Source organism: Ammodytes marinus (assembly GCF_949987685.1).
Source record: "Ammodytes marinus genome assembly, chromosome: 4".
NCBI lineage: Eukaryota > Metazoa > Chordata > Actinopteri > Uranoscopiformes > Ammodytidae > Ammodytes > Ammodytes marinus.
The window spans coordinates 30,357,971-30,384,655 of record NC_137233.1 but is presented as its reverse complement, the minus strand read 5'-3'; the positions used below and the strand labels follow the sequence as shown (position 1 = coordinate 30,384,655).

At 43.3% G+C, this 26,685-nt stretch overlaps 1 protein-coding gene across 1 annotated transcript in view; it reads right to left on the bottom strand.

The window, feature by feature from the left end:
- Positions 1-26,685, bottom strand: part of LOC307249060 (low-density lipoprotein receptor-related protein 1-like) — a 101,820-nt gene that overhangs the window by 56,341 nt on the left and 18,794 nt on the right. The window contains exons 3-8 of the mRNA XM_080025660.1: positions 14,434-14,571; positions 10,060-10,179; positions 8,998-9,126; positions 8,291-8,554; positions 1,527-1,689; positions 16-238 (exon numbers count right to left, since the gene is read on the bottom strand). Of these exons, the coding sequence (XP_079881786.1) occupies positions 16-238; positions 1,527-1,689; positions 8,291-8,554; positions 8,998-9,126; positions 10,060-10,179; positions 14,434-14,571 (1,037 nt within the window). The remainder of the gene's footprint in view (positions 1-15; positions 239-1,526; positions 1,690-8,290; positions 8,555-8,997; positions 9,127-10,059; positions 10,180-14,433; positions 14,572-26,685) is intronic.

The following is a 26,685-nucleotide window of genomic DNA, read 5'->3' as shown; positions in this document are numbered from 1 at the left end:
GGTCTCAGTTCTCACCAGCAGGCCTTGTATTATGGTGTGCCGGTTCTTGCCTTCGTAGTCCACCACCTCAATGTAGTCCAGGTAGGCATCGGCCCAGTACACCAGCCTGCTGACCAGGTCCAGCGTGATGCCGTGTGGGAATACAATCTTGTGGTCCACCAGTTTGGTTCGGTTCTGGCCGTCCATGTCACAGCGCTCCACCTTTGGGATCTGACCGTAGTCGGTGAAAAAAACCTTCCTGTGGGGAAAAAAATATATATACATATCAGACCTGATTACAATTTAGAAATAGTTTTCAGCCTATCTGGCTTTGCTGTACTGGTTTGATATCCCTTATTCACCATATGAAGCAGAGACGAAAAATAATGATGTTGTTTTTCTGTCAATTTTCCCTTTCCTTTTCCTTTTCTTTTTTTTAAGAGTGAATCTAATTCAAAGGGTGAACAGTCAGAGTGGTATTTCTGGAAAGATTTGTTGTGACCAATTCAAACAGCACAACAAAGGTTGATTTCTGTTATTTTGTCGTCATTATTGTTGTTGTGTTTCTTCTATCCCTCTAATGACACTGCAGACCACAGCAACAAAAACAGCTACACTGAATACTGTATAGCTGACCTTGTTACTGGAAGAACCAATTACAGCCGAGAAAATTGCATGGTATGAAAATGATGCACTTAGCTACAAGCAAATGTGTGTACATATGTGAGCCCTCAGACGTGCATGCACACGCACGCACACACACACACACACACACACACACACACACACACACACACACACACACACACACACACACACACACACACACACACACACACACACACACACACACACACACACACACACACACACACACACACACACACACACACACACACACACACACACACACACACACACACACACACACACACACACACACACACACACACACACACACACACACACACACTTTCAGTTGGAAAGTCTGGTCATAAACAAAAGAACTGTAACAAAAACAGTCTTTTTCACTCAAAACCTAAATAGTCTGCTCTGCAAACATAACATCTGTAATCAATTACCCTTAACATCCAAACCTCAATTTAAGCCTTTTTTCCCTATTTCAACTATTTAAAGTTAGGTAACAACAACAGAAGACAGAAGTCTGAATCCAGCCACTCACACGGGACTATGATTTTGCATAGATAGATAGATAGATAGATAGATAGATAGATAGATAGATAGATAGATAGATAGATAGATAGATAGATAGATAGATAGATAGATAGATAGATAGATAGATAGATAGATAGATAGATAGATAGATAGATAGATAGATAGATAGATAGATAGATAGATAGATAGATAGATAGATAGATAGATAGATAGATAGATAGATAGATAGATAGATAGATAGATAGATAGATAGATAGATAGATAGATAGATAGGTGTGTGTGTGTGTGTGTGTGTGTGTGTGTGTGTGTGTGTGTGTGTGTGTGTGTGTGTGTGTGTGTGTGTGTGTGAGAAAGTGAGAGGTGACACTGACCCCATGGTTGGGTCCAGGGCGATGCCTTTAGGGTTGTACAGCTCCTGGTCCAGCAGGGTGACACACGTCTGCCCGTCTTTGTCACAAACAAAGATCCTGTCGTCCACGTCATCCACAAAGTAGAAGTTTCCGGTGAGCCAGTCGATGGCCATCTGCTCCACATCTGGGCAGAGAGAAGGGGCAGGGGGGGGGGGGGGGGGTGAATATCAGACAGAGGAGGAGCAGCAGGAAGCAAAGACAGTGTTTTCAATTACTCAAATTCTCTCATTTCGACTGGTTTAGAACTTGGGCGTGTGATGTTGTCGTACACACTAGCTGCTGGAGTCCTAGTGATGTGATGAAATAAATTAGTCAGAAATACTGTGTCGCAGCTACTTCAACAATGCTGTTTCGCAGCTTCTTCAATAGCTCTCTCTCTCTCTCTCTCTCTCTTTCTCTTTTTCTCTCTCTCTCTCTCTCTCTCTTTCTCTCTCTCTCTCTCTCTCTTTCCGACACCCTCACGCACGTTCACACACAGTGTCCAGATTTTTCAGGTTTGGTCTTACAGTTTTCCTGACTGGTAGACTAGATGACAGCCAACTCTAATAAGCAAGTGTCTAGGTAATGTGGATGTCATTCACAGTCACTCAGACAGGCAGCATATGAGACAGGCTGTTTGTTGCCTCAGTGCAATGTCGCCGTGGCTGTAGCTTAGCGTTCTTGAGCTCCTTGGGGGAAGACAACCGCCCCACCCTTTGGTGAAATTCAAACACCTAGATGTGTTTTTTTTTAATGGCACCAGAAACACACTTTATGGAACATTTAAAGAATTTCAACACTGGGAGACTGAAAAAAAAAAAAGAATAGCCCTTGCCCTATCCAAACTGTTCTGAATGTGGTAAAGGACCACATAGGGAGGGTCTGAGACAGGAGAGAAATAGTTGAAAAAGAATAACACGAGACATTAATATACCCCTCTCTCCCTGGTTCCCTCCTCTTCCTTCCTTCCCTCAAACACCAGTCTGAGCCAACTAAGCACAGAGACAGAAAGCTATTGTTAAAGCTCAAGGGAAGGACAAGGGAGAATACTAAAGAATCCAGAATGATCAATGTAATTAGCCAGTGGTGGAAAGTAACTAGTTCCTTGTGTGCTGTGGTACTTAATAGTCCTGAGTCTTCATGTAGTTTACTTTAGTTTTTCCACTTTATGCAACCTTATACTAACAAAGCCTTACATTGCTATTACATACTACTTTGAAAGCTGATATTTAAAAAAATCTATAATGAGCGACTGTATTACCTTTAAATATTTATCTTAAAATTGGAAAACTATACATCTGCATATAAGTGAGCTTCAGAGAGAGAGAGAGAGAAAGAGAGAGAGAGAGAGTGGGGAGGGGGGCTTTAAAAACCACAAGATTTGTATTTTCACAGCTGCCACAAGCCCTTGCTCTCCACACACACACACACACACACACACACACACACACACACACACACACACACACACACACACACACACACACACACACACACACACACACACACACACACACACACACACACACACACACACACACACACACACACACACACACACACACACACACACACACACACACACACACACACACACACACACACACACACACACACACACACACACACGTAGGGCTTAAGTCGTGCTGCGGGAGTCCTCGGTCATGCGGTGCTATACGTGCTACGGATGAAGGTCTAATGTGGCGCTATGTTTACAGGGTGATCAGGTCACTGTGTAGATTCAGGGGCGGACCAGAGGATCTATTTCATCAACATGGGGAATAAAAACTTGGGTGGAGGGGATGGGGGAGATGACTAAGCAGATTCCTCGGCATATGTGCGCAACAAAAGCGTGCACAGCTAAAGCTAACCAACTCTGAAACCAATAAAATCTGACTGTAATTTCAGAAGAGACCTCTGTTTTTAGAAGAAAAAAATTACACATTTCTCAGAGGAGCCTGACTAGTGGAGGGGAGGGAAAACACTTTCAAATATGTTGGGTTTTTGGAATAGAAGTGGAAAACAGATAAAAGACAGAAGAGAAGAAAGGGGGGAGCGAGAGAAAGAGAGATCTGATTTCCAAAAAAACGAAACTTGGGCATTGTGCAGCAGCATTTCTGAGCTTTATGGGAATCAGGGGCCGTATTCCCAAAGGTGCTCTTACTTTTTAACACAGAGTTCTCTGTTTAAACGCTTCCAGCTGCCCCCCAGCAAAACACACCGATCCACTGATTAAGCGATGGATAAACAAAGGAAGGAGAAAAGTGGAGATGTGTGCAGTATTGGAAAAGTTTACTGAAAGCCCAGAATTAGATTTTTATTTATTTTTTTCAAACGTCCATCCCCAGCATGCCCTTTCTTTTTTCCTCCACCTCTGCATAACAGAAATGGCTCCTGCGACGCCAAAGACCTTCTCTATCTCCTCCCATTCTCCTTCTCTCTCCTCCTCCATGCCTCATCCCCCTATCCCTCTCCTTTGTCTCTTCCCCAGAGGTGGAAAAAACAGTCTGGATTCATTAACTTGCAGCTCTCTGTCTGTCTGAAACTATGCTATAAAAAAAACAAAAAAAACAACACGGCATAATTGACTAAACAGAACCAGCTGCCTTCTTCGTTTTGTTTCCTCCCACTCTCACTAAACAACTTGTTTTCGCCATGTTTTTTTACTTCATCTCGCTGCACCCTGTTGGTCAAAGAAAAACACCCCGCCAAGTGGAGGTCTCGATAATGTATTCAAAATGCACTGCTAGATGTAGCAATGCTATGCTAGGCAGCGTTCTGCTGCAAATAACTCTATGCATTGGGTTACAAGTGAGGGGCTCACATCTAACACAGGAGCGATGCCGCTAACACGGTGGAATCAAAGTTGTATTGATTGTATCGATAGCATGGAGCTAATGGAGCAGATTCTGGTGACTTTTTTAGACTGTAATTGTGAAGCGTCAACACCGAACGCTCCTGCACCCCATCCCCCCACTTCCCTTCGTCAACCTCCTGCACTCCATAACACTCCCCCAAGCATCTGGCCAAGGCGTCACTCCAGAAAAACATACAGGGAGGGGGAGAATGGCAAAAAAAAATAAAAAATAAAAGAAACACAAGAACAAAAAATGTTGGCTCTAAATGTGTTTGGGTTAAGATCCAGAAGAAGTACATACTCAGCTAGTGGGGACAAACAAGTGGATCATTTGAGGGAGTGAAAAACTAAAAGACTGAAGGCTAACAATACATTTCATGTGTGTGATTATAAAAAGGAGGAGAGAGAGAGAGAGAGAGAGAGAGAGAGAGGTTTAAAGCTGAATCTAGGTGTTGAACGGAGAGAAGATTTGAAAATGTGCTGACTCGGCTCGCCATTTAACAGCACATGACCTCTTAAGGAGATTTCAGGCCACTGTCTGTGCTAAGCAGCACACACTGTGGCTCACTGTGCAGGAGTGTGGGGGGGAAGCAGGTACTGTAGCTCTTACAGTACAAGCAGGGAATAGGAGGCTTAGAGACAGCTCTGGGATCAGCCCTCCAGTGCATAGTGTGGAGAATCAGGTTTCCCATTGCTCTCAGCATCCATATACTTTATGTTAGAACCGACGGATTGAAGTGATTTTCACCTGGTCCTAACTACAGCCTATGCATTCAGAGGTTGATTCCTGCGCCTCGGCACAGTTACATTAAATAATGTCATACTCAAATATATTCTGTATTTCTTCTTTATTAAAAAGCTAAAATTAGTAACATTTTCATTTCAATTTTCATAGTCACGTCGGGCTTATATCAACACTTCTGTATATAGGACAATGGTTTTCAGTGACTGGTATAATTGGTAATGGCAAGAAACACACACCGACGAATATAGAATGAGATCTGTCAATAGAAAGTGGGAGTGAGAAAACAAAAGGAGTGAGAGTGAGAGTGCTGGAGTGTGGTGGGGGGTGGGGGGGGGGGGGGGGTTGACACATCTGGACAACTCATCTGTGGCATACTGAGGTCATGAGTCACTGTAACCACACGCACATCGTTTCCTGTATGTTTGCCCCTGCCATTGGTTTCTACTGTTTTCTTCCATGTTGACTTTAAGCCTAAACCCTCTCCTCCTATACTGTCACATGCACATGGCAGCAGCCTTGTCCCCAAAGATCAACTCCTCTGTCTCGACTGTCACCACACGTTACAGACAGGAGCAGATGAGAAAAAGCTTAAGCGTGCTCTTCCATCTCATTCATGCACATGCTGATGGGAAAATAGTAAATACTGTCATGTGGATACAGGAAGCATGCATTTCAGCAAATATAAGCTCTAATCCTTCAACACCGATCAGGCTCTTCCTGTCCATGCTCCCCAACGCAGCCTGTTCTTTATTTTGTGTGTGTGTGCGTGTGTGTGTGTGTGTGTGTGTGTGTGTGCGTGTGTGTGTGTGTGTGTGTGTGTGTGCGTGCGTGCGTACGCGTGTGTTTGCACATGTGTCTATGTGGATGTGCTTCCACACGAGCGCTGCAGTGTGTGTGGGGGTGAATGTGTGTGTGGGGGACAGCCATGGAGTTGAAGCCAAGTTGAAGCTGATGGAATTTCCTGAAAATTCTTCTGGTCCTTAAATTGCAGAGTTTGATGTGAGGTTCAGGTTAAAGCTGTATGATCACAGCAAGAGGGATTTGTGTCCAATAATTAGGAACAAATACACATAACAGGAAATATCAATGTGGCACTACAGCATGTCCATCATTTTAAAGATGGCGTTAATGATGTTTTTTTTTCATACAGAGTGCTGCATCGGGCTTGATCTTGGTCTTGTCACAGTTGAACGCCTCATCATGTTCAGAGCCTGTCTGATATCACCTGCTTTGATAGGAACAGATTTCCAAATGACAGCTACACCGCACTGTGCGAGCTGCCCTGTCACTGCCATCATCAGGTCTTTTCATTTTCTTTTGACGGTCTGCTCTTTCTGTCAGTGGAGCCTTCTCCAGTGACATGGAAAGAGACATTTGACGCTGCACACAGAGTGGACAGATCGGTCAACAATGCTCGTATGCAAGTGTAAAGCAGAGAAGAAAGGAGATGACTAATGCTGGGCTTTATGAGTCCATACAATTATAGTTTTTCTGCATTATACCCCAGAGTCTTGTGTTAAAGGATCAACAAGCGGGGTGGGCAGAAAATAGGCACGTGATGACTAAGTGATCGAGAAATGCAATGTTGTTTTGATTTCAAAGCCAAAGTCCTTTAATTAATGTTTGCCAAATAGACAATGCAGATAATCATAAACCATCTGTCAAGCAACTTCCTAAAAAGATAGTACAATTACACATTCCTAATGACTTTGTGTTGTTTCTGTGGCTGCTTTGCCCCTCTGATTCACAGTGAAGACAAGCTTCCCCGGAAAAAAAAAACAGGCCGCAACACGGCTAGGAACCGAGGGCTTAAACCAAAAGAGAGTGATAGAGGGAGGGAGGGAGGGAGGGATGGAGGGAGGGGAAGCTGGATGTGGGTGTGGAGGCTTTTGACCCGCAGGTTGTCCACACGCACGTACGCACGTCTGCATTCAATCACGCTTCTTTAGATCTCAACGGTCTGTCTTTTTAGTTTCATTTTTTACAGGAGAGAGAAAAGACTCTGAAAGGAAACTTCAGCCATGGAAAAACACAGCTGCTTTTAATGTCTTGTCACATTATCTCTGACTCACAGGCTCGTGTGCACGGCGGAGAAAAAAGGGACACATCTATTCCAAAAAGGTGCTCAATGATGCTCAATACAGTTTTTTTTTTGGCTACAGTTCTGGAAATCTTTTGTCCCCTCTGTTTACATCTGAAACCAGACATGTGTGTATGTGAACATTGAGTCCAACAAGCCACGTCAAATCCAAAAGGATTCAAACCAGATACAAAAAAAAAATCGCTCAAAAAGAGGAGCAGCCAATGTCTGTAGCCCAATGTTAGGGCTTTATATGTGCTTTTACTGTATCTACCAGGGGAATCTCTTGTAAATAAAGTTGGGACATGGTCTTTGATAAATTTTTTGTGTGTCTGAAGAAACAAAGTCAGCTCATTTAGCAGTTTCAAGGTCCAGGTCGTAGGCAAAAGACAGATAGAGACGTCTGCTGTGCCGCTTCTTTCTAGATTTTTTCCACCTTGTGCTGCACTGCAATGTATGTATGCAACACGTCTCTAGGTATATATTATTTTAGCCAGAGCACGGAATGAACCGTTCTGAAATGCTGTCTGTGTATCAAGCATCCGAAAAAAGTGAGACTGCTTTCTCAGATAGGATCTAAGGAGGGAAAAAATGCAGTCATCATATTGGGACGCAGAGGATGCAGTGCAAGTGATGTCAGTTTTGTTTTAATTCAGAACACAGCGTGGAGCAGGTCTGTGTCTTTTAATTACAATTACAACACACACACACACACACACACACACACACACACACACACACACACACACACACACACACACACACACACACACACACAGAGACAGACCTTGTTGCAGTATGTAGCCACCTTTCCTGATGTGGTTTTATGTATGGGGGGACTTTCAGCTGTGGCCCTGTTCAGATCATAACCTCTGCTGATTTATGTGGGCAACTGTACACTTAAAGGCAAGTATTACTAGTAGTTTGTGTTAATAATGTACCAGAGTTTTGTGTGATGTAAAAATGAAAAAAAAAACAATAAATAAATTAAACAAAACATAATGTACCAGAGGTGAAGTTGCACAGTGCGGTGGGTGGTGGAGATGGTGGTGGTGTCTACTCACGGTGCAGGCTAAGGGAGATGTTGATGACTCTCTCCTCCGTGAAGCTCTTCAGATTGGGGATCTTGGCACACTTGAGGTGGGTGGATGCGGGGGAGTCGCCCACGTGGATCCAGCAGACAGTCTCCTGGCTGTAGAGGAAGTCCATGGCTGTGGTCTGCTTGGTGCTGGTGGAGAGCAGGCTGTGGACCGTGGTGCCGCTCAGGGAGGTGGCCTGGATGTTCTGGGAGTTGGCTATCAGCAGCACGGGCAGACGGTCCACGGGCACTGGAGTATATAACGTGGACAATAACAAACGGTTAAAGGTGCTCTATGCAGTTTCAAAGGAGGGGGATTTGGATACATTTGCAGAGCCTGGCGTTAGTTTACTCTACATGTGATTCTTAGTGATGAATAATTGTATCTTCATAAATCTCATTTTTTCAGTCACCGGGATTCAAACTAGAATTATTTTTGTAAAAAAAAACGATGGGCCCTGCTGCTGTGAACAACAACAGTGAGACGGTAACTTTTCAGGAAGCTTTTCTAACTTAAAACAGTGTTCCAGGGATCACATTTTCCTGTGAGGAGAGTTAAGTTTGTTTACTCAGTTATGAGTATATACCTTAGAGAATGTTCACTTCTCTGACACACCCAAAGTTACATAGTGCACCTTTAACGAGAGGAACGTTAAACAGAACGTCCACACAGTTTCAGTTTCTGATACGTACCATTCTTGGCTTTGCACGAGCGGTTGTCTGGCTGGGGCAAGTAGCCTTCCACACAGGAGCAGGAGTAGGAGCCTTCAGTGTTAGTACAGGACTGACTGCAGGTCCCATACACACCACACTCGTCAAAATCTGAAAAACACAAAAACAACACCTGGTCGGTTAACTGCTCAGGTACAGCTAATAATCAATTTTTTGTTTGTGAAATTAATACAAACTGAAAAATAAAATATAAACAAACACATGCACATATTTTATACCCCATCCAAATACCTGTAACGATTCTGTTTATGTAAGCTGGACTTGGTTAGTGATTCATTAAAAAGGTGGTTTGTGGCACAAAATAACCATCATATGAGTTAACAAGAGTTGCTAACCAACGATAGTCACTCTACTATAACCCGAGCGGCTGATAAGATATCAAAATCATTTCTGGTGAATGCTTGAAACTCCCAGGCCCCCTGAACTACCCACTGTGTCCTCTGCACCTGAATTAGTTTCCCCCAAAGCCCTGAGTAAACACTGGTGTAGCATTGGATGCTAAAAAAAAACTAGTACTGGACTGAAGTGGAGTTAACGGAACAGTAAGCACATTAGCCAGGTAAGCTCATGTTTGTTGTTGATGCAACATAGAAAACAACATCTGAAAAATAACCAGTTGTATTCTCATCCTTGTCATTGTTGGCTGTTGGCTAATTCAAGCAAGAATAACCCACGCAAATATGCTATTTTTCCCAGACTTTGTTGATGAAATACTGGTGAGTCAAATACAGCTCTGGAAAAAATTAAGAGACCACTCCAAATGTCCAGTGTCTCTCGTTTGACTATTTAAAGGCATATGTTTGAGTAGAAAGAACATTTTGGTTTTATAATATAAACTACTGACAAAACTTCTACCAAATTCCAATTAAATTTCTGTCATTAAGAGCATTTTCAATAAGTTATGTAGAGATGAAGATTTAAGAAAAATCCAGACTGGTCTCTTAATTTTTTCCGGGGCTGTATAGCCGCACATGTATCACAGGGCCTACTAAGGGTGTCCATCGGCTTAGAGAGGGAACTCACCTTTGCATGTCTTTCCATCCGGGCTGATCTCAAACCCACTCTTACAGTAACAAGCAGGGCCTGCTGGAGTCACCGCACAGCTCTCCTGACAAGCCATGAGCGAACAGTTGGATATAAACTCTGCAGGGAGACAAAGGGTGGAGGAGGAGGGGGACAGAAGACAAGAATGAGTTTATGTGGCGTCATGTGTGCAGGAACAATGCGAGTGGACATACAGCAATATAATGTATAATACTACTGGCTATCAAGGCAAATGGGGTGTGTATGCATGATTCCTTTCCTGTCATGGGCATTGTTAATGGGGCGACTGTGGCTCAGATGGTAGAGCGGGTCGGCCGATGATCAAAGGGTTGGAGGTTCGATCCCCGCCCTGCCACCTGTGTCATGGTTGTTGTGTCCTTGGGCAAGACACTTCACCCACCTTGCCTCGTGTGAATGTCGATAGTTAGCCTGCTATCGGTGTATGAATGTGTGTGTGAATGGTAACGTGTAAATGGGAACAGGTCTCCCTTGCAAAAGAGTCTCCGGTCTCAATGGGATTTACCTGTAGAAATAAAATGGGCGGAAAACGCTGCATCTGTGGTTCTAATAGTAGGTGGGTGTGCATAATTACATAATGATCCATTCAATATACTACTATAAGACCCATCTCTTCTCCTCTGCCTACCCCTAGATCACCCACCAACCCAAGCCCCATCAACCTTACATTTTCCTTTTGTTTGTTTACTGTTGTGCTCCTATGTAAAGCGCTTTGAGTGCGAGAAAAGCGCTATATACTGTAAATTAAATATTTTATTATTATTATTATCATTATTATTATATTATAAGCATACAGATTATGCTACGATCACTAAGCGTCATTCATCCTGCTGGAAGAGGACACAGAGAGAGGAGAAGGAGCAGGTTTGTTGCTGAGGCGGCCATGTTTTCCCATAGAGTATTTACATCTCTAGCGGGAAAATACTTGATGCGTGTGGCTAAATTGGAGAGCTATTCTTTCTCTGCGGCCTCCAACTGACATGAGGCAGGCTGGCAACAGATGATCTGTATGATGTTTGTGACAGCACCTTCACATGTAGCTTATCAGGCTGTCCCTTTAAACAATAAAGAAAACTCATTCAAGCCGACAAGTGGATCACAAGTGAACAACAGCTCGATATGAAAGCAGTAGAGACACAGAGCGAGGAAAAACAAGAAAAACAAAAAAAATGTACATGTAGCTTTGGGGGATTTTAGTCCACCCGGGGCCATTTTATTGCTTTTATCCACTTTTGCCCAAGACTACGTATATTTGTGTTTCCCCGTTTACCTCTCCGACTAAATATTTGTCCATTACTACCACAGCTAAGTGAGCTGCACTATAAATCTGTGGTATATACAGGTTCTGTCATACAACTTACACCATACAATCAACATGTATCCCTGGAGTTACTGACTCATTTTGCTATAAATTATCTAATCTCTGTATAACTCTTTATCGCCGTTTGGATTATGACTGAGCGGAGCATTTGCAATTGTTGGATGTCGGCTGTTTTTATTTTCATCACAATGTTTTTGAATGACTAAAATATGACGTGATGTTAAGTTGGCTTGTTCCTTTAAGTAAAAACAAATATTAGAAACATGTGAAAGGCCAAAGACACAATATAGAAATACTTCTCTCACACTCAACAATCAGCCACACACACACACACACACACACACACACACACACACACACACACACACACACACACACACACACACACACACACACACACACACACACACACACACACACACACACACACACACACACACACACACACACACACACACACACACACACACACACACACACACACACACACACACACACACACACACACACACACACACACACACACACACACACACACACACACACACACACACATCAAATATAAACGGGCACACACACAATCCCACCTCCTAGTCAGCTGAACGATGCATAATGGAATCTTGGCGCAGTTTTCTAACAGTGCCCTGCATATCCTGTGATGATACAGTGAGTCATATAGTCAAACACACACACGGCCATGTCAAACCCGGCTGAGATCTATCAGTCACAAGTGATTCACTTTGTCCAGAGTCACACAAACACAACACCTCCGGCATGACAGAGAGAGAGAGACACACAGAGAGCCAGAGAGAGAGAGAGAGAGAGAGAGAGAGAGAGAGAGAGAGAGAGAGAGAGAGAGAGAGAGACAAAGAGCCAGAGAGAGAGAAAGAGAGCGGGATCAACAATCTCACCAAACTAAAGTAAAAGGAAAGAAATGCTCATAGTTTTGCTGCTATGTTGTACTGTGCGTTTTCTGCACAGTGACAATACATTTCCTAAATGAATAATAAAGCCTACTAAACCACACATCTCCTCAGATTTTATAATGTTTTTGTTGTTGCACTTTTTTGTTGACTTTTTAATTGATCTGCTCTGCATGAAAACACTAAATGAGTGTCTTCATATAACCATTGCCCTTGCTGCCAGTCCACTGAATATTATGGACAAGTACACAAGTCTTCCTCCCGCTGCTCTCCAGACCAGAGGCTTGCCGAGACAACCACAGTTCAAATTACAGACATGCCCCAGAATTTTCCAAAACAACTCTGGAGCACCGAACAACTGAGACGCGTTTAGAAAAAAACCAACGTGGGCAACAATGTAAACAACCTGCCATGACACGTACTGCAAAATTATTATTTTTGAGATAATAAAAGCACATTAAGAGCTCTGGTTTAGGTTCAGAGGGCAAACGGCTGATATCAAATCAGATGGCCCCTGACTGGGACACTTAACCTACTAGTCAAACAAACATTGAACAAAAAGTAAAAATATGTGACGGACACATATACAGTATACAACACTTAACGCACACTAAAATAAACGTAATATTCGTCCCAGGGAAGGTGGTGCCTCCTCATTTGGAAAGTGTGGGCAGACATTCCTGTGGGGAACATACTCACATACACACGCTGTACACATAATCAAACACATTAGTCCACCCTTCACCTCAAAGTCCAGCTAGCCTGAAAGCGCATGAAAATTTGATGTTCTTTTCCCCATGGCCCTCTCCACGTTTCTTTAATGAATATTTAATCCTAACGCATTTTCTAACTGAACGTGTAGATGAGCCAGGTGCACCATGCTCTTCCAATCAAACTCTCAAAGCCTAGGGATTGAATAATAATGCAGCCATTTGTTTTGGTTGAGCAAAATCATTAGATTTTCCATTTTGCCTGATATATGCCGTAACTGCCTTTTTTCACCTCCAACCTGTGCAAACTCAAACTATTATCAATCAAGGTTTATTCACTTTAAGCCGCATATTAATGATGCGACGGAAACAATGCCTGCCGGCTAGTTTAACATGTATATATGACCTCTACAGTTTGAGACACAAAGTCTGCTAAACTTTTGACAGAGAAGACTTCCAAAAGAAGAAGTTCCATTTTAGACCTTCGCCCTTTCCTTTAATTTATCCACTGACCCACTTACTGTCTTTTGCACAATCAAATTCTATTTTCTCTCAGTGTGTTAAACATCATCAGCACATTGCTGTCATAAGGCCATGCCATGCTGTAGCCTCATAATAAATTGCTTCCTGTTTTTCAAAAATAGCAACTTCCCTAATTTAACGTGTTAGGAGAATGGAAATGATGGACTGCGTTGCTTCACGTATATCCAGATGAAGGATGTCAAACATACAATCTGGGGTGTGTCTCCTTGGAGCGTACGCAATTGTAGCTTGATGAAAGAAAACATGCCATCACAGCAGGTTTTAGCACAGCACAATCCACAACACTTTCACATCAATGTGGTGAACCAATCTGTTACCGTGACTTCACTGATGCTTCACAGAGAGTGTGCAGATTTCAGGGCTTGAGAACTGTACGATAAGCCAGCGACAAATGGAACAACAGAAACCCAGTCAGACTCTCTCTGCACGCTTTTCTTTCACACATACAGAACAATAAGTGTATTATTAAATCTGCACATTCTTTGAAATTCATATTGTATATGGTAAATGGTAAATGAACTTGACAAATAGCGCTTTTTAGCCGATTTTCCCCAAAACGCTTTACAATTCTTACCACATTCATACAAACACTCATACACCGATGGCAATAGCTGCCATGCAAAGTGCCCTCTGAATCATTGGGAGCCATTTAGGGTTCAGTGTCTTGACCAGGGACACTTCGACATGTGGCGGGTAGGCGGGGGATCGAACCTCCGACCCTGCACTCCAGAGGACAATCTCCCTACCCGCTGCGCCACTGCCGCCCACATTAACCCTCCTAAACATGTTTGAGTGGATGGATGTGTGGTGGTGACGTTGTTGGTGGGGACGTTTATACCTCTGCAGTGTGGTCCCTCATCCCAGCCGTCCGTACAGTCGGGGTCCCCGTTGCACAGTTTGCTCATGTGGATGCAGAGTTCGGTTCCTCCACACTGGTACTCGTTAGGGGGGCATCGTGATATGGTGCTGTGTGGACCTGTGAGAGAACAACACAAACAAGGCCCACTTAGGTCAGGACAAAGTAAGCAGTGAAATTGCATTTTTTTTTAAAATACCAGTTCATTTAGTGCTATTTCCGAAGACCGTTTTCTGTAGCCTTTGCTGTTTTGCTATTTTGTTTTGAACATTTCCCCTTTAAATGTAGTTACTACTTTTATTTTGGTTCTGTTATTGTTTCCTGTGAGTTCACTTAATGAAGTAATGTTTCGAAGTAAGTTTGACTTGTTTGTTTAAATAAGAGACTACAGAGAGATAATGCAATGTACCATTCCTACCGAATGGCTACAATATTTGATCAACTGAAACAGAAAGACAGTTGCAAAAAACTCTACATACTCTGTTCTGTTGGAGGTTTTGTGCAACTCTGTGGACTAAATTCACTTCCAAATTGTTCTCTCTGCTTGGATTGGCAATAACAAACCATTCTTGGCAGGCCGAAACACAAGTGCAATGTCATGCCAAAATGGATACCAGAATTGCAGCGTACCACCTTATCTGTGGACATGGCTCATGCTGTGCCTCTCTCTCTCCACAAATCATTCTGCAAGTGGGCATGTTTGGAGTTATGTGAGCATGTACAGTACCATAATAGCTATGATTCCCTGAGATTGATCTTACCCTTGGATCCTTGTCACATATGCCGTCGGCCTTTCTTTCTTTCATTCATTTTGTCTTGACTATAAACTGTTCAGGTTTAGCGAGCAGTGCTTTAAAATCAATCTGGATAAAACACACTGCCCTTTCTATTCTGCCAGAGGATGACAGACTTTCTGATGGACAGCGGGCGCTACGTGTGGCTGACAACACATTTGTCAGACTGGAGCTACACGGAAAATCATTCTCTATAGCATGTCCCCCCCCCCCCCCCCCCCCCCGGTGAGCCAACATCCAGCCCCAAACCATCATCTGTTCTTTCATATTTGTGGAAGGCAACACTGCGGTGGGTCTCATCACACACCATTACGTGCACAGTCACAAGACAGACGTCACCTGCAGCAAACAATCATGGCACTATGGGTACACTACAGAACTAGGCTAGATGAACACTGAATTTCAAAGATGGCTCATCAGAAATAAATAGGTCTAATTATATGAATTGGAAAACCCCTTGACAATAGCGGGACAACAACACAGCACATATCTCCATGTAGCAACCAAAGTTGCTCAAGGTCTCCTGATGAACAAAGTGGCACAATCTCTCCTTCTCCTGTTCTAAGCAAAATACTAGATGTGTGTTTGTATTACAAGCCAGCCTATCAGCCCATCTTCAGGGTAATACACACCAGACTGGAAAAGGGCAAGGAGGATAATATACTAACTGGCTGCTCCCACCTGTTCGGAAATCTCTGGTATTATAGACTTCAACAGCCTCTTCTCAAGAGATGTCTGACCCCAAACAAACACATGTGCACCCATTAACCATTGCAATTCTTTATTACCATGAAAAACACCATCACTTCACGCTCAACATTATACCACTGCACCGGGGAAATCTGTCTGTGTTCTATAAGCATCACATTAATGTTCTTCACGGTCGAGACACTGAGAGTCTACCCAATAGAAATAGAGTAATGTGGTTGGCTGTAATGGCCACTTATTTAATGACTGGGCCGATTGGTAAGACCTTTACTTTGAATCCAAAATTAAAATGAGACAATATACGTCAGGAATATGTCTGACCAGGCAGAACTACAACCACAAAGTGCACCGTAAGGGAGCTTTGTGGTTATTAATCATAGCTGCGCGTCGCAATGTCTGGGGAAAACCGAAAACGTATTGCATTCTTACAGGTTGGGTCCTCTTCTTGAAAGCATCTGCAAGTCTGTGTTGTCAAACTGGTACGTTTTCCGAAACTGTCTCTACAAGTACAGTTGTGTTCAAAATAATAGCAGTGTGTTTAAAAAATTGAGTAAAGATCAAAATCCTTATCATAGCTTTTATTTCCAAACACGCAAATGCATTGGGGACATTGCACATTCAATTCCAACTCCAAATATGAAGAAACTTTTGTCAAATGTTTCTTCATCTTTACAGAAAGCGAAGAAAAAGGAATATTAGACTGTTCAAAAAAAATAGCAGTGTCTGCATTTTTCTTTACAACTCAAACATTTACTGTATCAACTGAAAAATGCATGAAGATTTAGCTTTCCTATGAATCTCTGAACTAATATTTAGTTGTATAACCTCTGTTTCTGAGCATCTGTGTTGCAGGGACCCGATTTATGGCACCTGTGAACAGGTGTTTCAGCCCAGGACGATTGGACTACAGTCTACAATTCCTCTGCATTTCTTGGTTTTGCCTCAAAAACAGCATTTTTGATGTCACCACATAGGTTTTCTATTGGAATAAGGTCCAGGGATTGGGCTGGCCACTCCATAACGTTAATCTTGTCGGTCTGGAACCAAGATCTTGTTCGCTTACTGGTGTGTTTGGGGTCGTTGACTTGTTGGAACACCCATTTCAAGGGCATTTCCTCAACATGACCTCTTCAAGTATTCTAATGTAACCAAACTGATCCATGATCCATGGTATGCGATAAATAGACCTGACACCATAGTATGAGAAACATCCCCATAACATGATGTCTGTGCCACCATGCTTCACTGTCTTCAAAGTGTACTGTGGCTTGAATTCAGTGTTTTTATTCAATTTACAGTTGATACAGTAAATGTTTGAGTTGTAAAGAAAAATGCAGACACTGCTATTTTTTTGAACATTCTAATATTCCTTTTTCTTCACTTTCTGTAAAGATGAAGAAACATTTGACAAAAGTTTCTTCATATGTAGAGTTGGAATTGAATGTGCAATGTCCCCAATGCATTTGCGTGTTTGGAAATAAAAGCTATGATAAGGATTTTGATCTTGCCTCACTTTTTTTAAACACACTGCTATTATTTTGAACACAACTGTACATTACAAATGCAAATTTATTTCAAAGTATCAGATTAGGGATTTCTTCATGAAAAAGAAACAGACATACTGTTTTGTACCTTTACCTACTATTGCCTTCCCCACTTCTCATCCATTGTGGATGACCATACATCTTTTCCTCCTGCCAACTTAGCAGGCATGACCACAAGGCAGAACAAACAAAGAACCATTGTGGCAGCAGAAGATGGCCACTAGAGAAAAACTAGCAGTAATTACAAACACACCATTATCCTTGCTGGGCCTAGCCAAATGACTACCTTCACTCCATTCCAGCGTATACACACACAGCCATGCCACAGGAAGAGCATCAACAATAATGTAGTGGTATGCTGCAGGCCTGGTAATGTAGTATGTGCTAAGAAAGGATTTAGCAATCTCCCTGGGAAAGAGAACATATTCATCTTGGGTGAATATGAGTTTAGCTAAACCTTCTCCCAAAAAAAGACACTAATTCCATGCAGATTTAATCAGGTAGAGAAGTGAATGCACTGCAAAAAATGAGTGGGCAGGATGCAAGGAGTTTTTTCCCCCTTTATTACTAAACTTTCATCCACAAAAACAAAACAAAAAACGAATGAATTTGCACAATTAGTTGCCCAAAAGTCTGTATTTCCAGTCTGCTGTCACCAGTGTTTAAGGCTTTTGGGTAGAGATGACTGATGGATCTAAGGCACAGGACTTACAACAGAAAAACAATACTTAATGATGCTAACCATATACAGAAGCTAGTTTAGGCTAGTAATAAAATTGATACATACATTGTAATCATGATCTAATGAGGCTCAGAGTAGACTTCAAATGCGACACATATCCTTCAATCACCTTTAATGAATTGCCTTTTTGTGACATGTTGAATGATTTACTCTTTTTTATTTAATTTTATTCATAAATTTTTTATATATAAACTTGATTTACACGTGATCCCTCCTCTTACATGGCTCATCATCTTTCTCAGCCCATTTGTAAAGTCAAACTGTTCCGTGTCCCTCCTCCTCCTCCTCCTCCACCTCACTCTCTCGCTTTTTCTTCATCTCCGCCCATCAGTTTTCCTCCAACATCTGCTGACCCATTTTACAGTAAGTGTATAACAGGGAGGGCAACGCGTGGAAAAGGAACACAGTGAGAATCAGAAGGAGAGAAAGAGAAAGTGAGAGAAGCAGAGGGAATACAGAGAAGACCGGGGGTGGAACACTTCATCCACAGGAAGTGGACAGAGCCCCACAAGGCTTTATTCTTGAGCGAGCTAGCTAGCTGGCAGCGGTCAGCAGTGGAAAAGGCATTCCTAATTTGAATTAAACAGGGCCTTTTATTCAACATTCCACTACTGTCAGTGAGCCAGGTTAGCGGGCCCAGACCTCTTTATTTTCTTTGAGAAGTTTTCACCTTGCTTTATTTTATTTCTCTACACAGCTCGTTGAATATAGTTCAGTGAAATATATACACTTGGTTGACTGGTACAGCTTCAGCTATTCTGTGCTGTAGCTTGATTAGGGCATCCGACCAAAAACGAAAATGATCCTGGTTTCTAATACGTCAACGACCCATGCAGGCCATCTGTGTGACAGTGCCAGTGAGTGAAAACTGAAGCTGGAGATGTGACTTCTCTTTTCCAGTGGAGAACCAGGGGTTGTTCCAAGGCTTCATTTCTCTGCTCCGGACGTCAGAGAGACGTCAGCAGATACCAGCACAGGTTTCACTTCTTCCACTGCAATTTAGATGCAGCCTTCGTCTAAATTGCAGTGCAATTATGAGGCGTGGGACGCAAGAGCCTATACAGAAGCAATAAGAACACCTGATGGATACCTTTGTGCAGGCGACCAAAGTCACCGTTACAGCCCAGCAAAGCCTTTCTTCTCCAAAACACCTATCAAAACAAGTTTGCGGCGCACTGGATTTCATGCACGAGTGGACCCTTTAAGCTGCTACACATAGGAGGGAGATCACATGCACTTTTCCAGTGTGAGGGAGCGAGGGGAAGGGGGGGACAAGAGAACTAAGTCCATTGTTTGAATCACACAAATCGGCTGTAGACCTTTACAAAGAAGGCTCAGCCACAGTGATGTAAGCAGCGTCACGTGCATAGCCTGATCTGAACTATAGCACAGCCACCTGGAGGGAGAGCTGGGGGAAATGGCCAGGCAGGGCCACGGGGGGCACAGCGGGAATAGGGGAGCTGGCACTACTAATGTGCTTTTTTAGGATTAATATTTCAAGACCCGTTATTGGGTTCTTTCATAAGCTCCTTTTTCTCAGAATTCTTCATCTTGGAAAGTGTCTTTTGTTTTTCCGTGTTTTCTCTCCAGTTGTAGAATAGGAAAAGAGGCCCAGCTGACTGAGAAGGAGTCAAGATCTGGATGGGGAACAGGCCTTGTTAGGCTGTGTGGGGATTTTCCATTCACTTTGTTCATGCTTCCCCTCCAATGCTAGTCAACACAATGCTTATTCAACCAACAACAAACAAATAACAAGAGCGGGGAGCAAAATATAAAAGGGGACTTTATGTGGGCCGGAATGAGGCCAACAGTAGGGAACAACAGGGCTACCCCACTCCCTTTCAGTTCATTTATTAATACAACAAAATGCTTCAGCTAATGAATCAACCACAGGAATACACATAGATATCCAGAGCACATTCTACTTACAAGCATTCGATAATTAAAAGTAAAAATCCTGCTATACTTTTCACAGGCCATCGACCATCCAGACGTAGATGAATAATTCAACATGTCGATCCATAAATACACTTCATGAATAAATAGTGTTTCACCAGTTTACTGCCAGCGGCTCTTAATGACATACTAATACATGGCTTTCTCTCTGACCACTGATGAAGACCATCTCCTCACAAAACCAGCCGGCCCTCTCTTTGATGCGCTTTGGCCCCACGTGACACATTCTTGGACGGAGCTGCCCGAATCCTGACCAAGCAGCCCAGAGGAACCCCTTGACTCTAACCCAACCCCGCCCCCCCCCCCCTGTGTCTGCACTGCCAAAGAAACACAACTCAAAAACAAGTAGGACGAGTCACTGAAAAAGAAACGAGACGGACAACAACACCAGACTTAGGCTGAGAGAGAAAGGACCCAGTGGCTATCGACATGATGGTAGATGGTTTTCTGATGGTGCTGCTGCTCAACACACACACACACACACACACACACACACACACACACACACACACACACACACACACACATTAAAGCATGAAGGGCAACAGCAAGCTGCAGAGTGCTGAAAGTATAACGATGCCTGCACTTTTCTGTCACCATTTCTGACAGCTATCCTGCAAACACCTTCGTTCTGCGGAGGGGGGGGGGAGCAACACATTAACCTGCCACCCCAACCACACACACCTGTCTGCCTCACAAATACGGTTGATTTTAAAGCTAACCTTTATTGCCTTTGTACAGTCAATCGCATCTCAGTCCAGCCAGAGTTTTTTGTCCAAAGATTACAGTTCATTAGAACCATCTCTGTCTTTTTGACCCTGGTTTGCAAACTTCACCCCATCCCTGCTCTCGCTGGTGGCTCACCCCCCATTCCCCTCCAAGTTATCAACAGCACATTTTCATTCCTTCCCCGGGGGGCTTCTGGGGTGGCTGGCATGGCGACAAGCAAAGCAGGAAGGCTAAATCCAGCTTTTTTTTTTGAAAGCACAACAGACTAAAGCGCTCTCCAAACACTGCAGCACTGCCGCTCCTCGGGGCAGAGAAACCGCTAAGCAAACAACGCCATCAGCAGAGTAAATTGCATAAAGTTAAATCGATTTCGTACAGGACAAACACCACCAGACAGACACCCCCCCCCCCCCCCCCCCGACGAAATAAACAGATTGAGCTCATATCGGGATTAGTTATGAAAAAGAGAAAATAAATAAACACAGTGGGGAAAGTTATGTCATTCACCCAGCGCACACCTATTTCCTTAAGTTTATGCATGAAAGGAAAGATAATAACAGTTCTAGTAATAGCATTCCGTCACACACACACACACACATACACACACACACACACACACACACACACACACACACACACAATTGCATTCAAAGACTCATGCCAGCAGACACACTTTTTCGGTCTTTCTGCCTTTTTCTCCCACAATAGCACACTGATGAAAGAAGAAAAAAAAGCCCCCACTGCCCGCTGAATAAGGTTCTTACATAGCGACTCTATTTTCTGAGATTGAACGGACACATTATTTGATTCATTCGCCTCTTATTTCCTCACAATGGACCGAGGATTAACTTAAAACTATTAGTATTGTGCAAGTTCTTCTTGTAAGGAAAGGAGAGGGGGGCCATGTTGCTGGCGCCGAAAGACTAAAATGTCTCAATGGCACTTTATTCTGTTTTGGCTTTAGAGTTCTTAACCCAGGAAGCCAGAGACTTTAAACTTTTAAATCATCACACAGTTAAGCACAGAGCCCCCTTCTCCATACAGTCGTCTTTATTTGTAACATGGTCGTCTCCCCTTGAATCACTTTTCTATTGCTCCACTTATCACATAGAAAAGCTATGCAAAAGACTGAACAGTCCCAAGGGGGTCAGAGACAGGGTCGAGAGTAATCAGCAATGCAATAGCCAAGCAACCTGAGGAGACAGAGGTTAAACAATCACAGTGAGAGAGAGAGCTGTGTGTTCAATAATGCACACACCCATACAGGATGCTATTTATCACTGCTACTAATCAGACGCAAGGTAGTTTGATGTGTAGAGAGAAAGACCAGCCACAAGGCATAGCCAGGTGTTCAGAGTGGGTGGGTGGAGGGGGAAGGGGGCTTCCATCACCCATATTATCATAACATTATCGCTGGTGTGTCTCATTCTCCCGCATCATAAGCCCCACTCAATCTCTCCCTTTTGTCCCATTCTTGCCTCTCTTCTCCCCCTCTAGGGTGCCTCTGGCCTGCCCCATCTCCTTCTGGGGGGAGAGAGAGAGCCCTGCTGAGATTACATAATGGTTCTTTTTAAAATTTAAACCCCTGACACGCTTTTCTTGGCTGAACACCGGCCGGCCTCTCTTGTCCTGCTTCAAGGGGGCCAGCTTTGCCCTCTCTACTGCCCCAGCCGCAACTCTAAAAATGGCCAGCTGGTGATCTGTTGAGCACATTGGGCTCGCCACCACAGCCTCAAAAAGAAATGTTTTTATATATATATACACACAGTATTCAGTATTTATATACCATTCCAGTTGCATATTTTCTGTTTTATTTTGGGATACTGCTGAATATGTGTACAAGTATGAGACCAACTTTATGCAAGTTTTGCTCCCGTCTCTTTCAGATAGTGTCATAGGTCAAAAGTAGCATACTATAGTTAAAAAGATTGACTATGTGTAATGGAGTGTTGCTTATAGTGATGAACCAACAGAGCCCTGCAAGTAAAGTAGCCCTGCACCTTTCCAAAAGCTCTAAGGAACCATTTAGCATAGTTCAGGTCATTGTTTATGTTGACTCCAGCTTTACCGTTTCTGTTTTAGTCCAACTGCTCTCATTAGCATTCCGGCTGGCGCAAGGTAGTTTGATGTGTAATCATAAGCAATGCTAATACGCTAACTAGACACTAGCCCTTGCATTTTCTGCAGCAGAATACTGTGCCCCTGTTTGGTCCAGATCATCCCATACACACCATGTGGACACCCAATTGAACTCTACAATGAGGACCATCACAGGAACAATCCGCTCAACACCACTCCCCTGGCTCCCTGTCCTACCCAACATAGCTCCTCCACACATCCGGCGAGTAGTCCTCACTCAAAGGATGCTCCGAAAGACAAAAGACTCCCCTCACCTTCCAATTCACATGGACATTTTCAACCCACCCACTGCTCGACTTCCATCTAGACGTCCAATTTGGAAGAACCCCACCACCAGCTGATCTCACCATCCAATCAGTTTGGAAAAAGGAATGGGAGTCCAAGGACGTCCCAAATCAACATCTGCTGTCAGACCCCACCCTACCGGTCCCTGGCACCAATCTCCCAAGGAAGCAGTGGACGACATTGAATAGATTCAGGACTGCTTGGCCAGCCTTCACAAATGGGGCAGCAGCTCAACCCCACAGTGTGCTTGTGGAGAGCTGCAAACAATGCATCACATCATTGAAGCATGCCCTCTACAAAAACTTAAAGGAGGACTCGTCACCCTTCATACAGCAGAGCAAGAGGCAACTGCTTGGCTAAAGGACTTTGCATTCGCTAAATAAATAAACTACCTGCCCAGCAAAAAACGAAACACACACCAAATTTGCAACTCGCTAACTTTGCTAGCTAACTAGCTCATGGGGGAGCATTTAGCAGCTAGGTCTCCAGAGTTGATGGAGACCTAAACAGAGTTAAAAACAGAGTAAACATGACATGAAACACGACAACACATCGCTGTTAATGTTGCTCCGTGTCTGCTGGATGTGTAAATACTTTGGCTATGGTAACAAGGTAGCAACTTTATATGGTCAACAAATGTGTCAATAATATTGTCACAAAGTATGGACTTGTTTGAGAGTGGTGACAAAGATCCTCCATTGAGTGTGTCATGTAATGCTTGAATGAATATTTGAGGAATCGCCACTGGTGGACACGGTTTGAAGATCGCAGTGTCAAACATCTTTGAACGTTTCTAGAGAGGTAAGATGTTTGCTACATCAACTGTATGAGACAAATGAAGTGTGTATATGTAAAAGAGAGGAGAAGGCTGACAGCAGACTGCCGGCACATGCTTCCACATCTGCACCATGGTTCTTATAGGAACAAGGTGCTGTAAGGCAAAAAGACTCTTTCATGTTGAGCAAAGGCTGTTTTTTCCTGACATGTTGATGGTTATCTGGACTGGGTGGTGGCTGCTTGTAGGAGACAGCAGCAGGATCAAACAGATTACTTCCCCCCTCCGTATCTGAACAGTTAACCCAATGGCTCTGTTCAAATGACACCACGGATTAAACAGATATCAAACAATAAGCCCGTTTTACGTCTTATTACAACTGCTGGGGGTCTAACTTCAAATATTAAACTGTCAACCAAATGTAATTTCTTTTCGAGGCACTGGTTCACATTTCCTTGAAAGGAGCTAGTGAAACGCACATTACATCAGGGAAGATTATGTTTTCCATTCTGAAAGTGGCTGTTACCAGAGAGCTTCATCTCCTTAAAATCAAATTGCAGTCTATAGGTGGGAACTGTCTGTAATACTGGCCTTATTACAGGCTCAGGGGCAGTGGACGTCATTTTAGAGTTACACTTCCTGTGTTTCCAGGGCACACTCACTGCACGTGGGATACTTCAGGAGCCCCAATAAACTCCACAGCCTGGGGAGCCAGCCTACACACCCTACCTGAAGGCTATGGAGCACACACGCCATCTCCACATTTACTTTTATTGCATGGCTTTCAATTGATCATAGATCAGGAATGCAGATCAAAGTTACTCCATAAAAAGGACATATGCCCAGACAGCCACATTGTTTTTATTTTACTCTTTCAGTATCCTTCTATATGCCAGTCTGACTCAGCAGCACCCCGGGGTACAAAGAACAGCATTGTGGGGGTTACACAGCAGGGCAAAGCAGCTGCACTGGACAGTGGCTGACTTCCACGGCTATAGCCAACACACTGACAAAGGCCACTGTGAGGCCCCTTGCACATGAGTGAATAAATAAACTACTCCTCATGCATCTTTCAACCTGAAGCATCTGCAAAAGCACCTTGACAAAGAGCACATTTATCACAACAATAAAACTGCAAATAGAAGGCAGACAAATGGGTGGTGTACTGTAAAGTTTGGGATACATGTTTATAAAATGTCCTCACCACAATGTGGCATTGCTATTTATTATTTGAAGTTTCAGTCCATGTGACAGCTTCTCCAGCTAAGAGAAGAGGATTTCCACTTGTAGACTGTATGTATGTTTTTAGGCTTTTTTCTCATTAAATTGTTTTGGACAATTCAACCATAGAGAGCATCAGGAAATAAAAGGGGATAGAGGAGGGACCATGTGACAAAGGCCTGAATTAAATAATAAAAATTATATCAGAATTATTTAGTTAATTTAATGATGCCAACATAGTGATAGCCACAATTGCAACTTAAAGCCATAGTTTGTTATAGTGGTGTGTAGCAGATGAAAACCTTGCCTCCAACCTTTGTATGTATAGTACCTGTGTATTTGACACGTTCCTCAACAACAATCTTGCCAACGTTAGCTCAAACACCTACATTTGGAAGAAAGCCAACAAAGAGATCGACATCTCTTTGGACTCTCTTCGGTCCTATAACTGTATGCTTTTAAGCAGGAGTATGGCATAAGCTATGGGAGTAGCAGTAGATAAGGGCTCTAGTCTCTGTTGTCTCTGTCCCAGATAGAGATACGGAAGGAGGCTGGCCTACAGACGAGAAGGGGGGGGGGGGGGGAGCAGGTTGTGAAAAACAGCAGGTTTCTCCATTGCTCTGGGGCGAGTCTCTAATGATTTCCAGACCTGCTCTCATACAGTCCCTGTGTCTAGACTGCAGCTACAGCTCTCTAACCCGGCTTCTAAGTTGCTCACTCACTCCAAGCCCCCCCTCAGACACACACACCCACATTCTCTCACACACACACGCACACACACACACACACACACACACACACACACACACACACACACACACACAACTACATGTGTTTATGTCTTCGAGGCTGACCGAATAAGACACTGCTGCTGTAATTCCCTCTGCAGGGATTCGGCCTCAAAGCATCTCAACTCTAATGAAGTCGTCTTTCTCTTTAGTTCTACTTTTGTTTTTTGTTTTCTTGCCTCATGACTGCATCCTCTGTGGCGCTGCATGCTAAAGGAAATCACATCCATCAAAAATAGACAAACTTTGTAATTCTCCTAATTGGGCATGACAGGACTATTTAAAAGGCAGACTGACCTCCGCCACTGGCTGATAAAACATCCCATTGTTTTCTTAGCCTGGCTGTGGTAATCTGAATAAATCTAATAGGCCAACACTATCCGTCTGTTAGCCAACGACTGCTTTGAGAATGTGTTTAGAGGGATCAAACAGCTACAGTAACCTGTTAGGATATAACCATGAAGTTACAAAAGATGTCTTCTGATTAGATCCATTTCTGAGGCGGTTTTATACTTGGGAGACTACACCCGTCGAACATTGTTCACGTCAAATA